At 42.2% G+C, this 25,095-nt stretch overlaps 1 protein-coding gene across 6 annotated transcripts in view; it reads left to right on the forward strand.

Moving 5' to 3' along the window:
* znf423 (zinc finger protein 423) overlaps positions 1-25,095 on the forward strand; it is a 185,875-nt gene that overhangs the window by 60,446 nt on the left and 100,334 nt on the right. For all 6 annotated transcript variants that reach the window (XM_008412530.2, XM_017305363.1, XM_008412533.2 and 3 more), the window contains 9 exons: positions 17,142-17,319; positions 18,803-18,927; positions 20,256-20,337; positions 20,425-20,500; positions 20,696-20,976; positions 21,063-21,340; positions 22,039-22,425; positions 23,105-23,286; positions 24,317-24,856. In XM_008412530.2, the coding sequence (XP_008410752.1) occupies positions 17,142-17,319; positions 18,803-18,927; positions 20,256-20,337; positions 20,425-20,500; positions 20,696-20,976; positions 21,063-21,340; positions 22,039-22,425; positions 23,105-23,286; positions 24,317-24,856 (2,129 nt within the window). The remainder of the gene's footprint in view (positions 1-17,141; positions 17,320-18,802; positions 18,928-20,255; positions 20,338-20,424; positions 20,501-20,695; positions 20,977-21,062; positions 21,341-22,038; positions 22,426-23,104; positions 23,287-24,316; positions 24,857-25,095) is intronic.

The raw sequence follows: 25,095 nt of genomic DNA on the forward strand, positions 1-25,095 counted from the left end.
ACACACACACACACACACACACACACACACACACACACACACACACACACACACCCCCAAACTGACGTCAGCTGCTCCGGGCCTTCTCCCCTGGGTGCTACCAGAGCCCTTTGTTTCCAAGCCCCCCTCTCCATCTCTCCTTCCACTCCTCCTCATGTCTCCCCCTGTCCTTTGTCCCTGGAAATAGCTGTCCTGCTTACTGCCTGATTGGAATTCACTTCACTCTGTGAAGTCACAGGGGAGGGCCTTTGTGTCCGTCATTATGTGTGCACATGCATGCATTTTTTTCTTTTTTTCATGATGATGAGGGCATCCATATTTCAGATGCATGTGTGGCTTATAAACGCTGGAGGTTGCTGAGAAACATTGTCCTGAGCTGGAATCTGAAGTTCAAGAAGAAAATATCTGTGAAAAAGAACAAGTATTTTTATGAATGAAATGTTTCATACTCTAGATCAGAAAATGGATCAGTGTTTCCCTACAAGTTCAGAGATAATCATGATCTTTAGAGGGAATGTCTGTATCTATAAAAATGATCTGAAACATTCTGAGATATGGAAACTTCAAAAACATTTTAATATACAGATAATAACGGTGTAAACCTTTCAGCTTATTAGTCGGGTTGTTTGGTTAAAAGCAGATGAAAACTTTAGTTTTCTGTTCTGATTTAAGGAGCCATCAGTTTCTGCACATCTCAGGTTTTCAGGGAGTTTGTTCAGCTCTGAGCAGCATAGAAACTAAATGCTGCCTCCTCTGGCTTAGATCTGGTCCTGCACATCTTTAAACACCCGGTGGCTCCGCATGGCTCATATTTCAGAAGCAACATCCATCCATCCATCCATTTTCTTACACCCTTGTCCCTCAGTGGGGTCAGGAGGGTTGCTGCTGCCTCTCCAGCTAACGTTCCGGGCGAGAGGCGGGGTCACCCTGGACAGGTCGCCAGTCTGTCTCAGGGCAACACAGAGACACACAGGACACACAACCATGCACACACACACTCACACCTGGGGACAATTTGGAGAGGCCAATTAACCTAACAGTCATGTTTTTGGACTGTGGGAGGAAACCGGAGTACCTGGAGAAAACCCACCATGCACAGGGAGAACATGCAAACTCCATGCAGAAAGACCGGGAATCGAATCCAGAACCTTCTTGCTGCAAGGCAACAGCTCTACCAACTGCACCACTGTGCAGCCCTCAGAAGCAACAAATGTAGTAAAAAGAAAGTAATTTCAATCCAATCACTCTGTTCAAATTGATCCTATTGAGCAGAAAAAGGTAGTTGGTTTCAGTTTATAGTTCAAATTGATTAAAAATGAAACCCGGCTGATTGCATCAAGTCGATTTCAGTTCCCTTAACTTTTTTTTTACTTTGTGATGGAGGATTTCCAAAACCGATTTGTCTTTTTTTTAATTTATTTTTTTCACCAAGGTCATTCAAAAGTAACCCAACTGAGTTTATGGTACGTGGAAATCAGATTTCTAACTCTGTTGCTCCATGTTTTTCTGTCTAGCTTATGTAGTTTGAATTTTACAGAAACATCTTTAAGCAAAACCATTTTTTTTTTTTGCTTTGAATTTTCCGAATTTCACCACTGAGGAAAAAATACAGGATATTTCTGTTCTGTTTCTAAGTTGGTTCTTGGCTGTAGCTGAATTTATTTAAAGATAATTTCTGCATCAGTAAAAACGTTTTGGGTCAAATCCTGCAGAGATTGAATTGTCACCTCAAAAGAAGTGATTAGTAGAACAAGACAAACTACACAACAATGAGGATCCTGAAAATACATTTTCTTCTTCTGGTGCAAAACCACCTTCAAGATTCAGAAAGATTCAGAACATGAGCGCCGGTAAGACGGCTTTCATCTCAACTCTCCAAACTGGTGTTGGCAAGAAAATATGGCCAAATGGGACCAATTATGCAAAATTCACATTTTGAACATTTTTCTATTTGGGTCTAAAAGCACTTAGAAAAATGAGTCGTGTCAAAAACCTTCCTGTTGTTTAGTCATATTTGTTGGAAGCAGCCAAAAGGTTTGGCTCCAACAAACCTGAATCCTTTCTGCATCATCAAGTTCAGCATTAATTTTTGGTTTAATTCAGGTGTTTTGGAGCCTTGATGTGTCTAAAAGCTGCAGGTCAGTGGGACCAGAGGACTGGAGCTTCAGATCCCTGATTGAATCCTTTTCTTTTTAAAAGCTGCAGTGAATTTCTGAGTTCCTGTCACAGCTTTAAGTCCCTCCACCTGCAGATTTCTAAACTTCTCAGTATTTATTCTGCTGTTTTTTTAAATCAACATTTTCCAAGCAGCCTCCTTTTCATTGTGTTTTCTGGCTGTGTGTTTTTGTGTTCATGCATTTTTCTGCTCCCAGCAAGAATCCAAGTATTGGGGTTAAGGAACAAGAGAATTCCTCCTCTGTGGTCCCTCTTTTCCTCCCCGTCTCCGACTCTCCCCTCCGTCTTTGTGTCTCTCTCTCTCTCTCTCTCTCGGCCTCACCCCTGCAAGTGGGATGTCTTAAAATATTAACCGATCTGCTCCTCTTTTTTTTATTTTTCTTTTCCAGATATGATAGAAAACATACTTGTGAATAAGTCAGGAGCAGAGCTTGCTGGGGAGAGCAGCGAGACGGATAAACAACATAAGACAAACAACAGCACAGAAGAAATGGGGAAGGAGAAAAGAGGCGGAGGGCTTTTCAGCCTTCCATCAGCTTATCTTCCAAAATCACTTTATTTAATCGCTTTTCCCGTTTTTCTCTCACGTTGCGTTTATTTTCCTCATGCTAATGAGAGCCGCTTTGTTCGCTCAGGTGAATCTGAGTGTCGGTGGGACAGTTTGGTTCTGTGGTGGCGTTTGTGGGGGTATTTGGGTTCCCCTCCTCCTGCAGGCTGCCAAGCAGTGCGGCCTGCGAACCAGCAGATAAAACGACGTTTGTGAAGTCAAGAAGAGCGCAGTTTTGTGTTCAGAGATTTGCAGTCGGCCGTGTTTGCAGTGCATGTGGGTGTTTGGTGTGTGTGTGTGTGTGTGTGTGTGTGTCCTCGGAGAATAGTTTGTGAGGTGGTGGGGGGTGACAGTGACAGCTGCAGAGGGGATCCGGGAGGGCTGACTGCTCGCCGCCTGATAACGGGGGGGAATCGCATCAGAGACACAAGAAGAAGAAGAGGATGAGGAAGAAGAGGAGTGATAATTCTGCAGTGCAACATGAACGCCTCAGACGTGAAGCGAGACGGGGATCAGGACAGGAACGCCGTTCAGTTCTGGTCGGAACCATAAAGTGTCCCAGACGTTATGACCGTTTTCATGTGATAATGCAAGAACAGATTGTCAGAGAAAAATAACTTTAAATTCTAATGAACATTAACATTAAATAGCAGTCGTAGTATTTAGCATAGTCATAAAAGAATAAACAAAGTTATATACAAATAAAGTAAATTTAAAACAAAAGCAGACAAAGCAACAGAAGAACAGCAGTAAGGATATCCAATAAATTACTATTCATGTTGGTTTTAGCAGCTTTTATCCAAAATAATTAAACAAAACAACAAACAAAATGAAGAATGAGTCGAGTCCAAAGCGCCAGACTGAAGACTTTTATCTCCCATCTTAGCAGAAAAAGAGAAAAACTCATTTATCATGTAATTAATTGATCCACCGTTCCACTCAAATAAAATCTCACTTCACATTCTGGGCTTTCTCCCTTTCACTTGGATTCCCTCTGGTCCATTTTGACCGACCAATCAGTGAACAGAAGTTGTGAACAATGACATTAATTTCCTGCCTGTAGTTTTTAGTGCAGGAAGCGAACGAAGCCGTTCAATCTGTGTTTTCTTCTCTTCCAAATATTTAGTTAACATCAACAGCCGCCTCATTCAGATCTGCACTTTTCTCTGGTCGTTTACATCGCAGGTAATTTCCGGTAAGCTTCATAACGTTGCATTTCACAAATAAATGTTAGCGATTTGGTAAAAATTAAAAACTCCACGCCTCCAGGAAGCAATTGGTTCTCAGTAACCGAGAGCCCAAATCGTCTGGACGGATGGGCACGATGATGAAGATCTCCACCTGGTCTTCATCACACCGCAAATCTTGATTCTGATTTACTTCTTTCCTGAAATCCAATTTTTTTCTTGCATGTTTTTTTATACTGGTTAAAGCTGCAGTATGCAACTTTTATAAAATATGTTTTTTAAATATTTTTATAATATGAGACAGATAATCTGTGAAAAGGTTTATCTCCTCTGCCTTTCCCTGAACTGCTATTACAGTCTGAAGAAATGCACCAAAAACAACCAATCAGAGCCAGGAGGCGGGTCTTAGCGCTGTCAATCACCCTGACATCAGTGGCTATGCTAACAGACTCAGCTTTCACTGAGACCCTATCAAGCTTTCTATTTAGTTATTTGCCCAAATTTTTCCATATCTGTCCTACATGAAAAGATTTTACAACAACATGGAGGGAGTATTCATTTTCATAAAAGCTGTGTGCCAGATTCTTTAATCCCATGTTGTTCCTCAGTTTAAAAGTCCTTATTGGCATCTCGGCTTTCCAATCTGTCTTCTAATTACTGATCACATCTGTGCATTTTCCCTCTGTTATTCCCACATATTGTCTTTGGTGATCAGCACCAAGTATTTGAAGTTTCAGAGGTCTGCTGCCATAACCCTTCAGTTTCTCTGTCAGATTCACATTACGCTGAGCCACTTACTGAAACTCTAATCTGGCTTCAAATTCAAGTTAAAACATTAATTTAAACCTAAATCCATCAGATGTGTGAATAGTTTTGGGTTAAACTGAATGTAACGCTATACAGGGTGAATAATGAACTTGTTAGAATTGAGAAAAAAATGTGTAATAAATTCAAACTTGTGCACCAGACTGCACATAAAATCATAGTTAATCCATTTAATTCTTTTAAACCTAAACTTTTCCACTTAAATCAACCTCAGTTGCAGTTTTTCTAAGTTTTCCTTGTAGATCTCTTGAAATCCTTCAGGTTTTGCTTTGTGGAAATTATTTTTGGACAGATTTCAGTGTTTATGGTCAGACGGTTGTTTGGAGCTGCAGCCACTTCCTAATATGCTCTAAAATGTTTTACTTTGTTCTTTTTTTTTTAATTAAAACTGTAATGAAGCAGTTTTTGTTCAGGAACGTCAGGTTGCAGGAATTTGCATGACAAACAGCCATCCGATGCAGCTGAAGTGAAACCATTTCCCATTAAATCCCTTCCTGCAGCCTGATACGTTTCCACTCATCTTTCCTGATGTAACATCAGCCCCCACCACTCCTTAATTATTCATATTTTAGTAATACAATCCAAGTTAGCAGTTCAAACATTAGTACATAATAAAACTCCCGAGGCTTCGCTTTTAATTTAATTCCTCCGTTTAAATTAATTTTGGAATTAAATTAATTTAGCTAAATGTTTGCATGAAATTAGCTTAATTTAGCAAATATTAGCTTATCAAAGATTAGTCTATTTTAACTTAGTTTCATATAAATAGCTATAAAATTCACAAGAATAAATTCCTATGGGTTTTTTGCACCTTTTTTATATTTATAAAACTTTTCTAATCTACTGCAGTTGAATCTGATGTCTTTGTCAATGCTTAAACCTGAGCTATAGATGGTAATAATCTGATATTATTCCACTGCCAGATTATTTCACTTATAACAAGACATTTTTCCATCTTCTGAGTGAATTAATTTGCCAATTGAGCTATAAGTTTTTAATAAATATTAAGGAATAACCTAAATCAAGATCCTACATCTTGCTAAGAAAGTTACTTTAAGTTAGTTTGGTCTTAATTCAAGATATTTGCTTTAGAAATGAGACCTAAAGCTCTTGGTTATGTTTTGTGTTTTTGCAGTGTAGTTGTAAGATGATTGTGCATATTAATGTATATTAAGACATATTTTCTCTATTAAAATCGCCAGTTATTGTGTGGAAATCCAAGTGTTTTTAACCTTGGCTGAGCTTTTTAATGGCTCCTGATCTGAAAAATCTTCCTGACCCACACGGTGCAGCCCGGTTTGTGCTCTCCAGAGGAACCTCCCTGGTTCTGCCTGCTCATTTTTGCTGTAGTTGTCATTATTTCGTGCCTGTGAGTGTTTATGCAGATTACTTTCTGGATGCTGCGTGCATCCCAGTGTGCGTTCTCCCTCTCCATGCCTCCCGCCGTCTGTGCCTCTAATCCCTGAGTGTGTCAGTAATGGCAGGTCCAGGTGTTCTGCACCGCTCCGTACCGCCCCCAGGGGACGTCTCTTCCATGTGTGTGTGCATGTTCTCCTCTCATCGGGGGGTTTAGGAGCTGTGAGTGAGGGGGCTGTCCAGGATCCCGTCCTCCAGAAGGGAGGGAGGAGGGGGGGAACGTTGTGCTGGAGGTACCCGCCTCTCACAGCTTGCTCTTGGGCCTCCCTTGGGCCCCAGACCCCCCTCTGCTGGTCTCCCCCGGGACTTCAGCAGCCTCATTGCCCCGCTTGTCTCTTTCCCCCTCTCGTTTTCTCTGCTGATCTCCGCTCAGATCCAGCTCTTGCTGCTGCACTGGAAAAACACAAAAGTATTTTTGGTTGAGTTTCTTGTACAAAAATCTTAAAATACGACAAAACTAACTTAGGAATAGATCTGTCGCAATGAGCAGCAAATCAAGTTACTGCATGATAAATTCAAAGAAACGAAATAATTTCCATTTGTATGATTTATTGTTTTTCTCTTTTCTCTCTTTCTATAAAAAACTGGATGATAAAAGTCTTCAGTCTTCTGCTTTGGTCTCAGCTTTGTTGAAGGACAGTAATTCATTTTATTCATTGTTTTATTTATTTATTTTTGTTCACTTTGAATATTTAAAATGTCTTCCAGTTCCAGTGTTAAATGTTGAGTAGAATTTAAAGTTTATTCGTCTTTGACATGAATAAACTTTAACCATTATTACTTGAAAATGGCCTCAAATCAAAAATATTATCGTTTATCGTTTATAACTTCAGGGACAATTTATCTATAACTTTTTCATCAATATTAAGGAATGATTTAGTTTTTGTCTCATTTAAAGTCTACTAGCATATTTTTCCCTAAAAGCTGGATCAAAATTAGTTGTTAAGGTTTTTGCAGCGTTTTGAGCAGAAATGTTTTGAAGTGGGATGAAAGATTCTGGATGTTTTGATCGGATGGCAGCGATCGACTCCTAGTGATTAGAAAAATGCTTCTTTTAATGGAAAATTTAAAGTAATTCTGTCTTGAATCGCTCTGTAGTTTGCAGTTTGCATCCATGTCTTTTTATCCTGAACCTATTTGTAATCAGGAAAGGAATCAAACTTTTGTTCCATAACTGGTAGAACCATTTGCTTTTAAATTCAGCCTCATTTTAAATCTACTTTACAAGGTTTAGTGTTTTTGCGCCGTGTGCAGTCCATCCATCCATCCATCCATTTTCTTCCTCTTATCCGGGGTCGGGTCACGGGGGCAGCAGCTTCAGAAGGGAGGCCCAGACTTCCCTCTCCCCAGCCACTTCTTCCAGCTCCTCCGGGGGAATCCCAAGGCGTTCCCAGGCCAGCCGAGAGACGTAATCCCTCCAACGTGTCCTGGGTCTTCCCCGAGGCCTCCTCCCGGTGGGACGTGCCCGGAACACCTCACCAGGGAGGCGTCCAGGAGGCATCCTGACCAGATGCCCGAGCCTCAACTGGCTCCTCTCTACGTGGAGGAGCAGCGGCTCTACTCTGAGTCCCTCCCGGATGCAGTCGACCCGCTGAAACAAACACAGACTCTGCCGGTTTTGCAGCTCGACTTAAAAGCTGTAAAGAAAAAAAGTTTACCTGCCGATGATGGTGCGTCTCTCCTCTGAACAACAAGCTGCAGCTGCTTCACTTATTTATAAGTGAAGACGTGTGTGTTAATGCCATTTCATTCATCAATCAAAGCCATTTCTGACAGAGAAAGTGTGTTTTAAAACAATCTGAACCTTCACAAATAACGCTAAGAAGCTAACCAGCGCCGGGTAACGCTAACTGTGAGTGCTGTCGCAGAGAAGCGGGAGCTTTAATAGCTGGAAAACGCCTCAAACGTGTGTGTGTGTGTGTGTCTGTGTGTGTGTGTGTGTGTCCGCTGGATGAGCACTGCGTGTGTGAGACTCGGGTGAACGTGTTTCTGGGTTAGTGAGCGGTCTGCTCGTCCAGCAAACCTCATTCTTATAAATAGATGATGTAGCCGGCGGCGTGCACACAATGGGATGGATGCTGTGTGTGTGTGTGTGTGTGTGTGTGTGTGTGTGTGTGTGTGTGTGTGTGTGTGTTGGCATGATGTTGTTGTTTATTTAACACTCTTGCCTGACAGCTGGTTCTCGTTTCTCAGCGAACAAACAGCAGAAACAAAGACGGACAGAGGCAGAGAGAGGGATAGGTGGGAATAAGTTTCCACATTGGGAATTGAACCAGCAACCTTTGTAGGTTTAGCTGCAGCGCCACATGTTTGGTGGATTTACAGAGATGAAGAGTCTGTTGAAAACTTGATGAGGGGAAACGGAGGCCAGCTTTTTATTTTAGTGAGTAATTTACATGCAGAGGTGGAAATACTCTGGGCTTCGTTGGGTTTGTGTGTCTGAATTTTGTTTTCTTTAGTTTATTTGCTGTTGAAATTGGTGCAGATGAGATTGGAAATGAATAAAAAACGAAGCTCCGTTTAGAAATCACAGGAGAAAGATGGAAAAATCCTCAAGAAGACGGTCAGTTTCCATTACAAATGTCCTGAAAATGTTTTTGATATTCTGCTAGTGCCAAAAAAACCCCCACAATTAAATAAGACATGCACTTAAAATCACACCTGATTAGGTTTATTCATTAAAAATAATTCCACTGGCAGAATATTTCACTCATGTGGAAAATGTTTTAGATAATCTGCAAGTTGAAGTAGAACATTTTTAGTGTCATCCTGGTGATTTTGCACTGCAAAGTGTTTTTGGTGTAGTTTCTAGTGCAAATATCTTTGTATGTTTGAAAGCAGTCAAAACTAATCCTCTCGAAGCTTTTCAGCAAGATGTGCACACTTCTTTTACGTCACATGTATCAAACTCGAGGCCCGTGGGCCAAATCTGGCCCGCCATAGCTTTTTATGTGGCCCTCCAGATTCTAGACCAAACACTAAATGTGCTTAAATATCATGTTATCAATAAATTTAATGCGGTTTGTATCTGTTTACTGCCAAATTATATCAATCAGTCCCTCCAGTTTCTTGAGAATTATCATAAATAAGCGCAAATATTGCATATATTTCCAAATTAATCCCACAAAGACTTGGATTTTTATTGCTAAAGATCACTAAAAAAAAAACAAAATTCTGGAGGGACTGAAAAGATGTTCAATAAAATTATTTAAATTTAAGGATTCATTGATATTGCAACAGTTTTGTGAACAGATTTTATCAATACATTCTGGCACAACCGGCCCTTTAAGAGGCTTCATGATCTTGATTTGGCCCGAAACCAAAATGAGTTTGACGTTCCCGTTTATGTCAATAATCCCTAATATTGATGAAAAAGTAAAATTTCCACTGGCAGATTATTTCACTTGTAAAGCAGGAAAAATGTCTTGTAACAAGTAAAATAATCTGCCAACGGAACCAGAACTTTTTCATCAATATGAAACACTTCTGCTGAAAAGTTACTCGGATATTTGCACTTGTCGTTTTCCAATCGTTGCAGGTTTTAAATCCGATGTTGCAGCTTCTCATTTTCTCTTCCTTGTTAAAACTTTTGTTTTTTTTTTGTTTAATTTTGAAATGTCAGGACAAACCTGTCATCTGTCTGCCCACCCCCATCCTTAGCCCCCTGCCCCTAACCTTCTGCCCTCCAACAAATTTTGCACGCACACACAAACCCACTCCGGCCATATGGTGCAGTTGGCGCCCAAAAGCAGCCGGACCCATTCCCAGGGCAGGAGGTGAGGGTCCCTGCAGTCTGCACAGAGTGTACCAATGCATGTGTTCGCCTCCTCGAGGGCCGGGCCCCGGCCAGCCTGCCGCATCGCTGATCTCTCACTTATTTATTTTTCCTGCACTTGTCCCGACGGACTGCCTCCCGTCTGAGCTGCAGCGGAGGATTCTGGAGTCCTCCAGAGTCGTGTTTGTGAACCGTTTCACCCCGTGCAAAACCTCACTGTGAATGCATGTCGCGTGCATCCGAAGCCTTTCACTGGAGTTCAACTCCATTTACTTTTATAGAGCCAATTCAATGCTCTTTATAAAAATAATTCAGTTCAGTTCATTTACATTCCAGTTGATCCTAGTTATCAAACATTGTGCTCAATTTGTTATTCAGAGTCGTTTAAAGTTTTCATAACTGCAGTTTCTCAGGACAAACTAAGCTAATCTTAACTATATACTTTATCAAAAAGGAAAGTTTAAGCCTGCACTGCAAAATCACAAAATCTTACTGAGTCTTGATTGTCTGGTTTTCTAGTATAATGACTTAGAACAATTGAAATAAGAAAAACTAACGTAAAGGTAACTTTTCAGCAAGTTATAAGAGCTTGTTTTAAGTAATTAATTCCTTAATATTGATGAAAAAAAAACGTTCAACTAGCAGATTATTTACCGTATTTTCTGCACTATAAGGCGCACCGTCAATGAATGGCCTATTTTAAAACTTTTTTCATATATAAGGCGCATAGAATAGACGCTACAGTTACGGTAGCGCGTCCCGTATTGAACCGATACGGGACGCGATTTGTTCCGTACTCTACAAATGTGGATGTGTAATAATAAAGAAGTCGTCCCCGAGTACCTTATATAGTATTCTGCCCCAGTCATTGTTTCATTCACGGTGTTGGTGTTGTGATATTGTGCCCAACTGCTTTCTGGGTAACACAGACCAACCGACACGCTGCCGCTGCAGACTGTCTCTCTTCCCCCCTTTAAATAAATAAGGGCTGGTCCCTTGGTAACCCTAGTCGAAGCACCCGGATGAATATCTAAAGCCACTTTGTTGACATAAAGAATGTCAACAAAACAGTCCGACTCGGGTCGGCGGGTGAGCCTTCTGGGCCGGGGCGTGGCCGGACGATGGTCACCCTTCTCCGTTCACACACAACATGTTTGTGGAGAACGTGGTGCTAAATGACCTGCAGACGACCTGATTCTAGACGGACGGTAGGTAGATAGGTCAGTCAAACTTTATTAACAAACCAGCGTTCTGACARCTATCCCAGCATGCACCGTGCGCTTCTTCTTCTACGGGGAAAATGAAGTCGGCGGCTGCTTAACGTAGCTGCTAGACCTGTTGTGGCTCCATATTGGTCCATATATAAGGAGCACCGGGTTATAAGGCGCACTGTCGGCTTTTGAGGAAATTGAAGGTTTTTAGGTGCCTTATAGTGCAGAAAATATGGAACCTTAAAACTTGGAAAAATGTCTTATTAGCCAAATAATCTGCCAGAGAAACTAGTAGTTTTTTCATTTTGATCAATATTAAGTAGGTATTGACTTAAAGCAAGCCACTAAATCTTGCTGAACAGCTACTTGAAAGTTAGTTTGGTTTCTACGAGATTTTTACTAGAAAACTTGGGAACATTTTGTGTTTTTTTAGTGTAGTCTTAAAATTAGACAGGGTTTCTTCCTCACTGCCTGAAAAGGATCTACTTTTGGAAACCAGCAGCAAACCGGCATCCTGAGAGCGAAGCGCTCCGCTAGGAACCAGTCAGCCCTGTGATGTTAGATGAATCTGATTCCATACGTTGTTCTTCATATGGACTCTGCAGCAGAATGAATTCGCATCCCTCTGCAGCAGCAGAGAGACGACACAACAGGTAGTTTCAGCCAAACAATACGACTTGTCAAAGAAGCCGACCTACTGCGCCGGTTTCATTATGCATGGCAACCAATAAGCTGCTCTTAGCTTTCTGGTTGCCATGTGAACTCATGGTAATCAGGCGGCCAGGTAGGGATCATTCTTCTGTTTTCTTGTCAGTTCTCTGTGTGCAGAATTTGGAAAAAACCTCGGAGTGTTTCGGTGCAACGAGAGCCGATGGGTGGCTCATTATTCCTGTCATTTATTGTCACTGGTGGGAGATGACTTTGGTTACATCTCCTTTGTTATTTTGCATCAAACGGAAATAAGAGCCTTCAAACACTCTCTTAGAAATAAAGATTTCTAGTAGCAGCTCTTTAAATTTAAAGAGCTGTAATTTCGCGATATATTAAGGAGGCTTTTCAGCATGAAGCTCGACAGAAGGAGGCACTATATGGATACTTTATCCCTATTTATTCGGTATAGAACATTAAGTTGCCCCCTTTTACGTGTTTGCATGTGCAAGTCTGTGCAAAACAGTGAAAGCCAGAATGAAGCCAAGGGTGGAAGTTGTTTTTCTGCCCCCTGTGGCGAGTCTGGGGCTGCATGTGTGCACGCCTGGGGCAGCCTGGGGCCATCGGAGGGAGCCTGGGGAGCAGCGGGAAGGAGGGATGAGGCTCTGGTGAACGGAGGGATGGAAGGTCAGCAGGGGTCTTTCAGGGAAAGGTGCCCGTCTGGGCCGAGGGCCAAGCAGAAAGGTGGGACGGAGAGTTGAATGGATCAGGCGCGGAGGAGGAGGATTAAAATAAGATCAGACATGACGCCTTTAAAACGGCACAGGGTTAGCTTTAACCTAAAATTTCAGCTTAACCTTCGTAGCGGTTCATCGCACGTTTGCAGCGCTCTTCGTTTAGGTTGTTAATTGAGATGTTGCAGCACATAGCTGCAGGTTGTCGGCAGTTTTAACTCTTGTAGCAGCAGCTCTGGGACGGGAAAACCTTTTTGCTGCAACCAGCTGAGCTCCTTTGATTCAAACATCAAAGCAACAGAGAGGAAACATGACATAGATAGACGGTGTTTCCATTCCAGGCGCTTTGCAGACAACGCTATCCTGATGTTCAGCTTCAGACCGGCACTCAGGCAAACTCAGAGAGGAGATGCAATCCTGAGAATGTCTGTTTTTGAAGCTTCTGCCTTGCCTGGAAAATGTATTCAAATACCTGGAATATTTCCACATTTTGTCACATTGCAGCGAAAAAAACCAGAGAGTATTTTTGTTGGGTTTTAGGTAGTGGATCATTGGAAAGGGGGAAGAAGATGATGCATGCATGCACCTGTATCATTACTTTTAGCGTTATATTAAATTAGTAACCAGAGTCCAGTAGGGTGTGATTCAATGTTTTCAAGTCTTGTTTAATTTGGGACCAAAATTTCAACATTTGTTACATTTTCAGCTGCTGTGGTTCTCTTTCCCATTGCACTGTGGCAAATGCATCTAATTGAGATAAAACGTATTGAGAAAAAGCTGTTCCCCTCCTCGCCTGTGGGGGCGCTGCACCAAGAACCACTGAAGGAAATGACATGAAAACCTCTGATAGGTTTCCTTAAACAAAAATGGCATCAGATTTGAGGGGTTGCAGGATTTCTCTTCCGTCTTTGGTAGAAAACAACAAGTCATTTCTCCCGCTAGTTTTGGTTTTGGTTCTATTTACCCAGAATGCCCTGCGCTGTAGTCCACTTCCTACTTTAGGAACGGTCTCCACTCTGATTGGTGTTCACATATGGATTCACAGCAGAATCCGATTAGCATTCACACTTCCCCAAACGAACCGGACTAAACCTCAGTATTTCTTCTGTTTTCCAAAGATGCACTGCTTTGTTTTGCTGTTGGTGATAAAATCCTGGTAAAAATCGCTGCAGGTTCTGAGTTTAACACGACAAAATGTGTGTCGGGTTTTGACGTTATGGCAGGTGGAGCTAAAAGAGCGACTGATCAGCGTGTGTGAGGCGGTTTCCTCCACGTGTTGCCTCGCTGTCTGGCCTATTAGAGACTCACTCAGTGTGTGTGTGTGTGTGTGTGTGTGTGTGTTGTTTCAGGTAGACGCAGGCGGTCCGTTCTTTTTTATCCCCGACCCCTGGCTCTCTCTTCTTCTCCCCGCTTTCATTCCCCCCTCATCTTTCCCTCTTTTTTCCGAGTTCAGAGTCCGTCCATCTGGAGCGTCTCCCCCTCCTTCCCTCTTCTCCTCTTTCCTGCCCCCCTCCCTCGGTCCCATCCAGGCCGAGACGACGGGGGTGAAGGCCAGAAACTGCCGGAGACGTGGCGATACGGAGGGCGAGACGTGGACGCTGTAATGAGTAGCAACATGAAAGATGACAGAGGGAGGGAGGAAGATGAAGCGGGAACGGAGCAGTTGGGTTTTCAGAAGAACAGAAACAGGAGGAGGAGGGGGGACAGAACTTCATTTTCCCAACACTTTCTCCTGCTAACCCATCCATCAGCGCTCCTCCTGGAGGACCCTTCTCTAATTTAACTTTTCATTGAGCTTTTCCCCGCTCCCGCCTCCTCCCGGCCCTCCAGTGTCTCCCAGTTTGCCGTCCGGCCTTGTCTTGCCAGGTCCCCTCGCGGCCGACCGACAAAGGCGCCGTTAAAAAGCCGTGTGATCCTCCATTTTAGCGCCAGCCACGCTAGTCAGAGGATTAGGCCTCTTTAATGACGCTAATCTCCCTCCCCTCCAACCCACCAACCCGCTCTCCCCCAAATCTCTGCAGGCCGACTCTGCTGCCTCTTCACCCCATTTTCCCACCTCGGAGAACCTTGAGCTTCCCGTAACGATCCAGATTTCTGTCTTCTTGTGTCCCGTCTTTAGGAATTTCTGATATTATTCCTTCTGTTTGAGTCAGTTGGAGTTTAAACACTTCCACCTTGTCATGCAGCCAGCAGGGGGTGTCTGGATCGGCCTTTTATAGATAATTTTTACTGTTGCGCCGCGTTTTCTCTGTGCAGATGCTTCATTTATGGGTTTCACTTTGTTGCAGCTGTTCAAATTTATCGCTTCACTGCAAAAACACCAAATCTCACCAAGTATTTTTGCTCTAGTTTCTGGTGCAAATATCTTAAGTTTAATCTTATTTCAAGTTTTAACTGACAAGTAACTTTTCAGCAAGATATAGGAGCTTTTTTTCGGTCAATAATTCCATAATAAAGATTTTTTTTTAAAGTTCTATAATGGAAAAAATGTCTTGTTTTACTTTAAGTTACAAGCTGGAAAAATGTCTTGTTCCACTTGCAGATTATTTCACATGTACACTGCAAAAACATAAAATCTTACCAGGTATTTTTGATCCAGTTTTACAGTGAAAATATAGTTTTATTTATATTTTGCTGAGAATTTGCTTGTGAGTTAGTTTTGTCTTATTTCAAGTGCACTAATATATTTGCACTGGAAACCAGACCAAAGATACTTGGAAAGATTTTGTTTTTGCAGTTCACTATTGCATCAGATTTCTCTCTGAAGGTGAGGTTAAGCTCTGGATTTGACTAGGCCATTGCCTCACCTGGATTTTCTTTTTCCACAGCCATTTTGTTGTAGGTTTTCTGCTGTAGTTTGTATTTATCTTGTTGACCCAGTTTGGGCCAATCAGCAGCTGTTACACAGGTGGTCTCTCTTTGCCTCAAAGATGATTTATTTTATTTTATTTTTTTAAGAAATTAGCGATAGCATCACTGTTCACCTTCCAGGACAGAAAGAAACTGCTGCTTCCATCTTGGTGCCAGTTTCTACACCCGTCCCTAACTTTGCTGTTTTGGCATCAAAAAGACAACCAGCACTGGAGCAGGCAGGTGGTTATAATGTTTTGCTAGATTTCTGTTTAATTAAAGGGGATCTATTCATATTTTGCATGTTTTTATGCTTCCATTTTGTCTCAACTACCCAACAATTGTTTGGCAATAAGTTAATGTTTTTTGGTGTCTGGACAATGAGTTGTTATATTAAGGAACTATTTTCTTAAAATCATGTATCTTGCTGAAAAGTTACTTATTAGTTATTTTTTCTTATTTTAAGTGTAATAAGATATTTGCTCTAGAAACTAAATAAAAATACATGGCAAGATTTTGTGTTTTTGCAGTGCTTCAGTATTTAGTACACTTAACATAAAAGTTAACACAAAGCAACTTTTCTGAAAGATGTAGGAGTCGAGATAAAAAGTATTAGTTATAATATGCCAATATTATAATATGTAATATGGCAAAATGTCTTTTTGCAGATTATTTCACTTATAACAAGTAATTTTTTAATCAATATTCTAGGATTATTGACCTAAAAGCTCATTTATCTTGCTGAAAAGTGACTTCTAAGTATTTATATTCTTGTGTAATAAAATATTAGCAGTAGAATTTAGACAACATTTCTTGGTTAGATTTTGTGTTTTTGCAGTGTCCTCTGCTTCTCTCCTGTCTAATCTGACATTTCCTCCTTCCGCTGTCCTGCCACTCCAGCGATTCTCTCTGTTTTTATTTGTTTTCTGGCTTCACTGATGCGACTCTCGGATAACGCAGACGCTGCTCCTCCTTTACGTTTTCCAGGCGAACGTTAAATATCTTCGCCGCGCTGCTGCGGGGCGCACAAAGAGCAGCAGAACAATATCAAGCATAATTCAGCCCGCTCTTTTGTTGCATCCAATCCATTCTGAAGTGTCTATTAAAGGAGCTGTGGCCTTTCTGTCGCCTCCGTGCACGACTAGGCCGGAGGGGGGGGAGAGAGAGAAAAAGAGAGGAAGAGAGGAAAAAAAGAGCAGTGCATAATCTGGTATGTCTGACAGATAAAGGGAGCGAGTATCGCCATCTTTCCGCTCTGTTCTCCTCATCTCCTAATCGTTTTTCTGACGTTTCAATCTGCCAAGGCCCTAATGAAAATATGATGAGGCGGATCTGCGGTCCTCGGGGACGGAGGGGAGGGATGGAGCGAGGGATGGCTGCAGAGGGAGGATGAAGGGAGAGAAAATACACTCTGTCCTTATTTCCGGGCTCCGGTGGGGATACATAGTTCTTGGAGCTTTCTATTTAGATGTTGCCACTGCAGGAGCGCATCTCTCTCCCTCTCTTTCTCTTCCTCTCTCTATCTCTGCCATCCTCATTTTTTTATGTATATTTATGTATGAATGTTTGTGTGTGACTAGGATAAATGTGTTTATTTTTTGATTATATCCTCCTATGAACTCCCACAGGCTTCTCCCTTTTGCCATCCAAGAAACATAAGACTTCTCCTTAATCATCCCCCTTCGCCCTGCTTTACCCTCACTTTTCCTCTTTTTTTTTTCCACCATCCTGCAGCTGAGTTAAAGTACGCCTCCCCTGCTTCCTTTCCTCTAGATGGCGACGATGACCCCGCCGGCCTGTCCTGGGTGCCCTCCTCGCCCTCCAGCAAGGACGTGGCGTCGCCCTCCCAGATGCCCGACGGCTGCTGCGACCTGGGCATGGCCACCGGCGGCGAGGAGGAGGGCGGCGCCGGCCTGCCCTACCCCTGCCAGTTCTGTGACAAATCCTTCAGGTATCTCCTCCACATCTGGATCCCGCTCATGAATATCTGGGTGCTCATAAATAAGCTGCAGCCGCCTCGCTGCTATTTCCATAATAAAGTGGAACGCTAAGGCAACAGTAAAGGGAATGAGGTGAATACATTTCTCACCAGCGTCTCCGGAGACTCAGTCAAGAGCCATTTTAAGAACAGCTGTCTTACACACACTCCAGAGTCATCATCATTATTATTCCCCGTATTAATCGTTCTGCCGAGCTCACCTCCTTCTGTCATTCTTCAACATTCACGCCCTTGTTCCGCCGCGCAGAAGCAGCTAAACCCCTTCAACTTCTCGCACTTTTAATGGCATTTAATGGATTTTACTGGGATTTAAGCTGACAGATAAACTCGTAATAATTATATGTTTTCAATTTATCTGCTTGAAAGACATACAGATGGACTAGGTGTGAATTTGCTTGCAGCCCTGCTTACTTGGTTACCCCTAAAGGAAATCTAGTGTAAATAAATGTACAGCTGTGGAAGAGGATCAGGGACACTGAAAAAAAAAACGAATTCAGACTCTAATCTTTTGAAATCAAAAGCAAAAATTCTGGATTTTTGGAGATTAAAGTAAGAATAAAAAAAAAATTACTTTAATCTCAGTAGTCTGATCAAAAAAAAAGAATTCTAAACTTAATCTCAGACTTTTTCCTCAGAATTCTCACTTTTGATTTCAGATTTAAGTCAGAATTTTGAGAAACGATCAGAATTTTTACTTTGATCTTAGAACACAGAGCAAATTCAGATTTTATTCTCAGAATTCTGACTTCAGTCTGAGAATTCTGAAACTAATTCTAGAATTCTGATGAAAAAATATAAATCTGAGGTTAAAGTGACAATTCTGAGATTTATCAAGAATTTTTTTCAGTGTCTCTAATCCTCTTCTGTAAACAGCTGCTCTGTGAACGTTTGTGAAGTTGACATCAGATTTGAGTCATGAAACAATTTTCCAAGCTTTAAACGTTTAAATGAATCAGCCAAGAGACTCATGGGAACTCTGGAGGAGCTGCAGAGATCCACGGCTCAGGTGGAAGGTAGCTATTAGAATTATTTGCGAGCAATTTTCCTCTTTATATCCCTTCAAAAAAAAAACAAAACCAGATTTGAGCTTAAAGAACTTAAATAGCTTTACTTTTGTTATTCACCAAATCGATTTTGAATAAAAACTTGACATCAAGTTAGGCTGAGGCAGCAGTGTTAGTAGAAGTAACACTGCCACCTGTAGGTGGGAGGCAGCATCACGTAGTCGCAATAAACTCAAAATTATGCTTTAGATCTGCTGATTTTTATGTCAATTTCTGTGATAAAGGAATCGCAAAAAACTGGAGGGATTGATTTATAGAAATCTACTGAAAGGCTTTACTGGTTTTCCAAATTAAGTAGAAACATTTAGTCCCAGTGTTTAGGTTTCTGTTGGCTAGGAGCTGAAATAACGCCTGGTTCTGTCCGCTTTCAGCCGCCTGAGCTACCTGAAGCGACACGAGCAGATCCACAGCGACAAGCTGCCTTTCAAGTGCACGTTCTGCAGCCGCCTGTTTAAACACAAGAGGAGCAGAGACCGCCATGTGAAGCTCCACACAGGTTCGTTCAAACGTCTCTGCAGCTCATTGCTCCTTCTTCTCTCATTGGCTGAAGAGTCGGACTGAGAGGCTCAAATATGGAAAAGATCCAATCAAATATTGGAGTTACTGGGAATAGATTTATTAAACCTCAATTCTACATGCTTCTTTTTTGTTACTTTCCCAGAACTGAAATCTTTCTTTAGAGAAATTACTGAGCCTGAATGAGCTCCGGATTATTGAACAGATTGCGGACGGCCGGATCGCCGGCGATCTGAGTTGCATGTAAATATTTTTCAAATGCCGGTAGAATTCGAACCACATAAGGTAGAGCAATTTTTTTTTTTGCATATGAAACCGTAAGAATTTTACTTACTTTTCCGACATTCCACATGTCCCAGAAGCGCTACATGGCCGCATTACGACTTCACAGATTTATAGTAAACGGAGGAACCAGACACACGAGGCATATCCATTCGCTATATCCATCTATATGGTTTTTAGATCTGCGCAATCACTTCCTGGTTTGGATCTCCCGTCCTCACGTCGACAGCATAAGATATCGTGAGATATTTTCACGGGATTTCATTTCCCGTCGGACTTTATTTTCGGGTACAAAATGCTGTGCCAAGTATACAGCGTACCTGCACCACCTATGAGGAAGTGGTGTACAAAACGAAGCCATGTGTGCTGTACACGGTTTTTTTAAATTTATTTTTATATAGATCTTTATTGAGAAACAGTAACGGTACAAACAGGACACAAATCGCATACATTGTCGTAAAATGTCCGCCACAATATACAAAGTCTATATGACACGCACATTTCTATTCTGGCTGTGGATAGATGTTATAAACTTGGCGGTATGTGAAAAACTAACTTCTGCAAAAAATCAAAATACAAGTTCTATGGTTCAGAAGGCCTCTCTGCAGCTTTTTGTATTGACAAGTTTGGTAAATAAGATTAAGAAATTCTTATATTTGCAATATATTGGAAAGAAATTGTGAACCGAATTACGTTTTTGGGATTTTTCTTTGCCGTTTTTTAGCATTTTATTTAGTTGTTATGGATTAATAACAGATAAATTGTGAAAGACCTGGATTTAAGGATTGTATTGATGTATTGGTTATTGAAATGCTACAAATAATGGCTGTGCAGCATCCAGAAATGTAAAAAATAAGCTCATGCGAACCTTTATAATTCTAGTCCTAGATTTTATGCATTTTGCTTAAGCAGCCTTGCAGTAACCTTCAGAATTAAAAACCTCCTCTTAAACTTTCTTTTTTGTTTTATCAAACATAAACACACATGTTCCATCAGGAATCTTATCTTCAGTTTTATCGCCTGCAGGTGATAAGAAGTATAGCTGCCAGGAATGTGAAGCTGCGTTTTCTCGCTCCGATCACCTGAAGATCCATCTTAAAACACACAGGTAGTAGCATTGAAAACCTCTAAAAAAAAAAAAGTGTATTTCTGTTTCTTCAGTCTGATTTGTGGCTTATTGATTTTTCCTCTGCAGCTCCAGCAAACCATTTAAATGCTCAGTGTGCAAACGTGGCTTCTCTTCCACCTCATCACTGCAGAGCCACATGCAGGTAAACGGCTTGTTATCATTTTCTCTTGGGATGCACCGATCCACCGATACCGATATTTGAGGTTTAATATTGGCCGATACCGTTTCGAAAAACAACAGTATCGGAACCGATACAGATATCAATATTGGGTCGGTGCATCTCTAGTTTTCCTCCAAAGCGAACAAATGAGGGCGTTAAAACGTTCGGACCTTGCAGGCTCACCGTAAGAACAGAGAGCACCTGGCGCTGCGGAGCGAGAAGGACGGCGGGAAGAAGGGGACGGGCGGAGACTTGGACCTGGACCAGGACCTGTACATGTGCGATTACTGCGAGGAGACGTTCAGCCAGACGGACGAGCTGGAGAAGCACGTCCTGACCCGACACCCGCAGCTGTCCGACCGGGCCGACCTGCAGTGCATCCACTGTCCGGAGATCTTCCTGGACGAGGCGTCGCTGCTCACGCATATCGAAACGCAGCACGCCAACCGGAAGCACAAGTAACGGCGGCGTTCCGCGTTCTGAACGCCCCTGATTGGAGAATCGCTGCAGCTGGACCTCACTGTGGTTCTCCTTCCCCTCCCAGATGTCCGGTCTGCTCGGAGCAGTTCCCGTCCGTGGAGGACGTCTACTGCCACCTGGACAGCCACCGCCAGCCCGACTCGTCCAACCACAGCGCCGCCAGTCCCGATCCGCCGCTCGGAAGCGTGGCCTCCATGAGTTCGGCCACGCCGGACTCCAGCGCCAGCTTGGAGAGAGGCTCCACCCCTGACTCCACCCTGAAGCGCAGCCAGAGCAGCGAACGAGGCCGCAGGAGAGGCGGAGACTCCGGGGAGGACGGAGCGATTAGTCTGGCCCATCAAGGTACTGGTACCATCAGCACCCTCACAGGTCTGCCTGTAAAAATCAACCCTCCACCTGGATCTGATCCAGAGCGCTGCTGCTGGCATTCTGACTAAAACCAGGAGGATGGAGCTCATCACCCTTCCACTGAGGGAATAGACTTTAAAATACTGATGTTAGTTTATAAATCACTGAACGGCTTAAAAATATTAAAGATCTGCTGTTGTTACCTTCCAGATCTCTGAGGTCTTCTGGTTCTGGTTCAGCTCTGCATCTCCAGAACCAGAACCAAACATGAAGAAGCAGCTTTCAGCTTCTATGAACCACAAATCTGGAACAAACTTCCAGAAAACTGCAAAACAGCTGAAACACTGAGATCCTATAGATCTAAACAACAACCCACCTGTTTAAAGTTTTTGAAACATAATCAATAAAACATTAATCAACATTTTGATCTGTAATGACGACACTTGGAAAAATGTGATGTTTCGATCGTTGATTTTTTGTGTTTTTATGATGTAAAGCACTTTGAACTGAAATTTGCTGTACAAATAAACTTGATTGATTGTTTTAGCAATTAAAACTGTTTAAAGTGCAGAGAAGATACTGACTGCTTATGCATACCTGCAAAAAACCCCCAATTTAAAAGTAAATTATTGCAGAGAAACGTTTTCCTGCCAGTGATCGACAGTGTTAATGTCCAGCTCTTGTTTCTGCAGGCTCAGGAGGGAGTTGGGCTAAGGTGACGTATTCGTGCCCGTACTGCTCAAAGAGGGACTTCCACAGCCTGGCCGTGCTGGAGATCCACCTGAAGACCATCCATGCAGACAAGCCGCAGCAGAGCCACACCTGCCAGCTCTGCCTGGAAACCCTGCCCACGCTCTACAACCTCAACGAGCACGTGCGAAAGGCCCACCGCGCTAGCGGCGGGAGCGTCGGCTCGGCGGCGGCAGCGGCAGCTTTCCCTCTGCTCCAGTTCACAAACGTCACGGCGTTTCACTGCAACTATTGTCCGGACATGTTCGGAGACATCAACTCCCTGCAGGAGCACATCCGAGTGTCCCACTGCCTGCCTGGGGGGATCATGGCAGGATCCACCACGCTAGGTCTGCTCACTCTGAAGCTAACGGCCTCGGTCTAAAACATCTGTCAGTATTACTGAGACCATCAGCCTAACCCAAATATTATGACGTTTATTTATAGCTGCCACTTAAAATAAGTCATAAATGGAATAAAATATAAAAATTAAATGTGATAAAAGCTAATTACAATTTTTTAAAAAGAGTGACTTTGGCAAATTAAACATTTTTATAAGCTTTTCATTGTATTTATAAGAAGAAAAATGAAATAAAATATTTATTTCAAACAAATAAAATGTCAGACAAAAATAAAGTGAAGAAAATCATGATAATAAATAAACAAACATAAAATAGCAAAATGTATATATCCAATTCGGAAAGAGTAGGAAGGTGACAAAGCTAGGAAAAAAATAAGTAAAATAATAAAAACATAAAAAGTTAGTTAAAATGAAAATAAAATAAAATATTTTTATGTTTTTTATTATATTTATAAGAAAAAAAAATTAATAATAACCCCCCCTAATGGTTTATATGTCCTGCATTACACATCTAATGTTTATAATTATACAAATCATTTGTATAATCCTATAAAATAGGATCAATATTTGTAATTTGTAAAATGGGAATGGAAGATAATCTCCACAGTATTTTTTTGCTGATAGTTAAAGTATTGAATGATAAAAACTGATTTCTGTCGCTCCTCCAGAGGGGAACCACGCCTTCTTCTGCAACCAGTGCTCCATGGGGTTCCTGACGGAGTCCTCGCTGACGGAGCACATCCAGCAGACGCACTGCACCTCGGCCACAGGAGGCGGGACGGCGTCTGGAGGAGCCGTGGCCAAACTGGAGTCCCCTGTCCTCCAGGCTGCGTCTCAGTCCTTCATGGAGGTGAGAATCTAAATAAATAAAAAAATCTGACACCACTTTAATTCTAGGGGTCTTTTTTTGTTTTGTTTTGTTTTTGCAACTGAAATGCCAAATTTGAGTTTATCTGTTGTAGTAAATGTTTGATTGGAGCTCAGCTAAAGCTTATTGCTCAGTTAGCTTACTCATGAGTTAACTTAAGCTAACTTAAGTTAGCCTATTTATGTTAACATGAGTAAGCTAGCCTCACATTAGCTAACATGAGGTTTACTAAAGTAAGCTAACCTTATGTTAGCTTATTTTATCTAACTCTAGCTAGCATAGATCAAAAAGTCTTACTATAAGTGAAATAATTATAAGTCAGTTTAACTAGTAATTTTTTATTTTTTCTTAATTTTAAGGAATTATTTACTTAAAACAAGCTCCTACATCTTGCTGACAAGCAGCTTGTAAGTTAGTTTTGTCTTATAATGACCAAAAATACGTAAGATTTTGTGTTTTTACAACGTAGGTGTGCTATCATTAGCATTTGTTGCTAACTGAGATCTTTAGTTGCTATTTTATCTGTTATAAGCACATTTTTAAGAATTTAGTTGAAATAGTGGATTAGTTAATTTGTGTGTTTAGTTTTAGACGTAGAAGATTATTTCTAAATAACTTTTTTCTGTCGATCACAGTGTGTTATTTTGTTCATAGGTTTAATTAAAGAAATGTGAACAAATTGTGCTTCCTTCAGTTCAGAACCGAGAATGATTCATAGTTCCGAGTCAAGTGGCTTAAATAACACAAAAGCCTGAACTTAAAGGTCGAAACCACTTTAAAGATTACTGACGCTTTGGAAGGGAAAGGAGTTTAGAAATGACTCTAGATTTCTTCACAGCTCTAAAAACAAGCCGTCAAATCTAATTGTGATTTAAGGAATGTGCTTGTTTATCTTCCTCCTGCTCTGCATATCTTTCTCCATTTCCTCTCTCCCTCCACAGGGACGCAGCGTTCACCGTTGGGGACTAACAGTGAATGCTGATTTTTATGAAAATGTATTTTCCATGTCCAGGTCTATTCCTGCCCTTACTGCACCAATTCTCCCATCTTCGGCTCACTCCTCAAGCTCACCAAGCACATCAAGGAGAACCACAAGAACATCCCGCTGGCTAACAACAAACGGCAGGCGAAGGTGGCTGACCTCAGCCCAGCCTCCTCCGACGTGGAGATCTCCTCTCCCAAACGCCACCGCCTGGGCGGTGACTCCACCCCGTCCCTGGGAAGCAACGGCGATTATCCCTGCAACCAGTGCGACCTCCGATTTTCTAGTTTTGAGGGTTTCCAGGTGCATCTGAAATCTCACCTGGAGATGCTGCTGAGGCGCCAGTCCTGCCCGCAGTGCAACAAAGAAGACTTTGAGACGCAGGACGCGTTGCTGCAGCACCTCACGGTGCATTACACCACCACGTCAACGCAGTACGTGTGTGAAAGCTGTGACAAGCAATTCTCGTCCGTGGACGACCTGCAGAAACACCTGCTGGACATGCACACCTTCGTCCTGTACCACTGCACCCTCTGCCAGGAAGTCTTCGACTCCAAGGTCTCCATACAGGTAAACCACACACTGCCCTGCACAACATGGCAGCTGGACTCACGCTAATGAGACGACAATAAAACCTCTAACGCAGTGGTTCTTAACCTGGGTTCGGTCAAACCCCAGGGGTTTGATGAGTCGGTCTCAGGGGTTCGGCGGAGCCTCTGCCGCGGAGGTAAAGACACACTTGTGTAAAGTCGTGATGACGCCCCGCTTTGCCATCACTTAATGCAGAGGATCACGTTACATTGCTGAGC

The sequence above is a fragment of the Poecilia reticulata genome, linkage group LG6 (assembly GCF_000633615.1).
Source record: "Poecilia reticulata strain Guanapo linkage group LG6, Guppy_female_1.0+MT, whole genome shotgun sequence".
In the NCBI taxonomy this organism is placed as follows: Eukaryota; Metazoa; Chordata; class Actinopteri; order Cyprinodontiformes; family Poeciliidae; genus Poecilia; species Poecilia reticulata.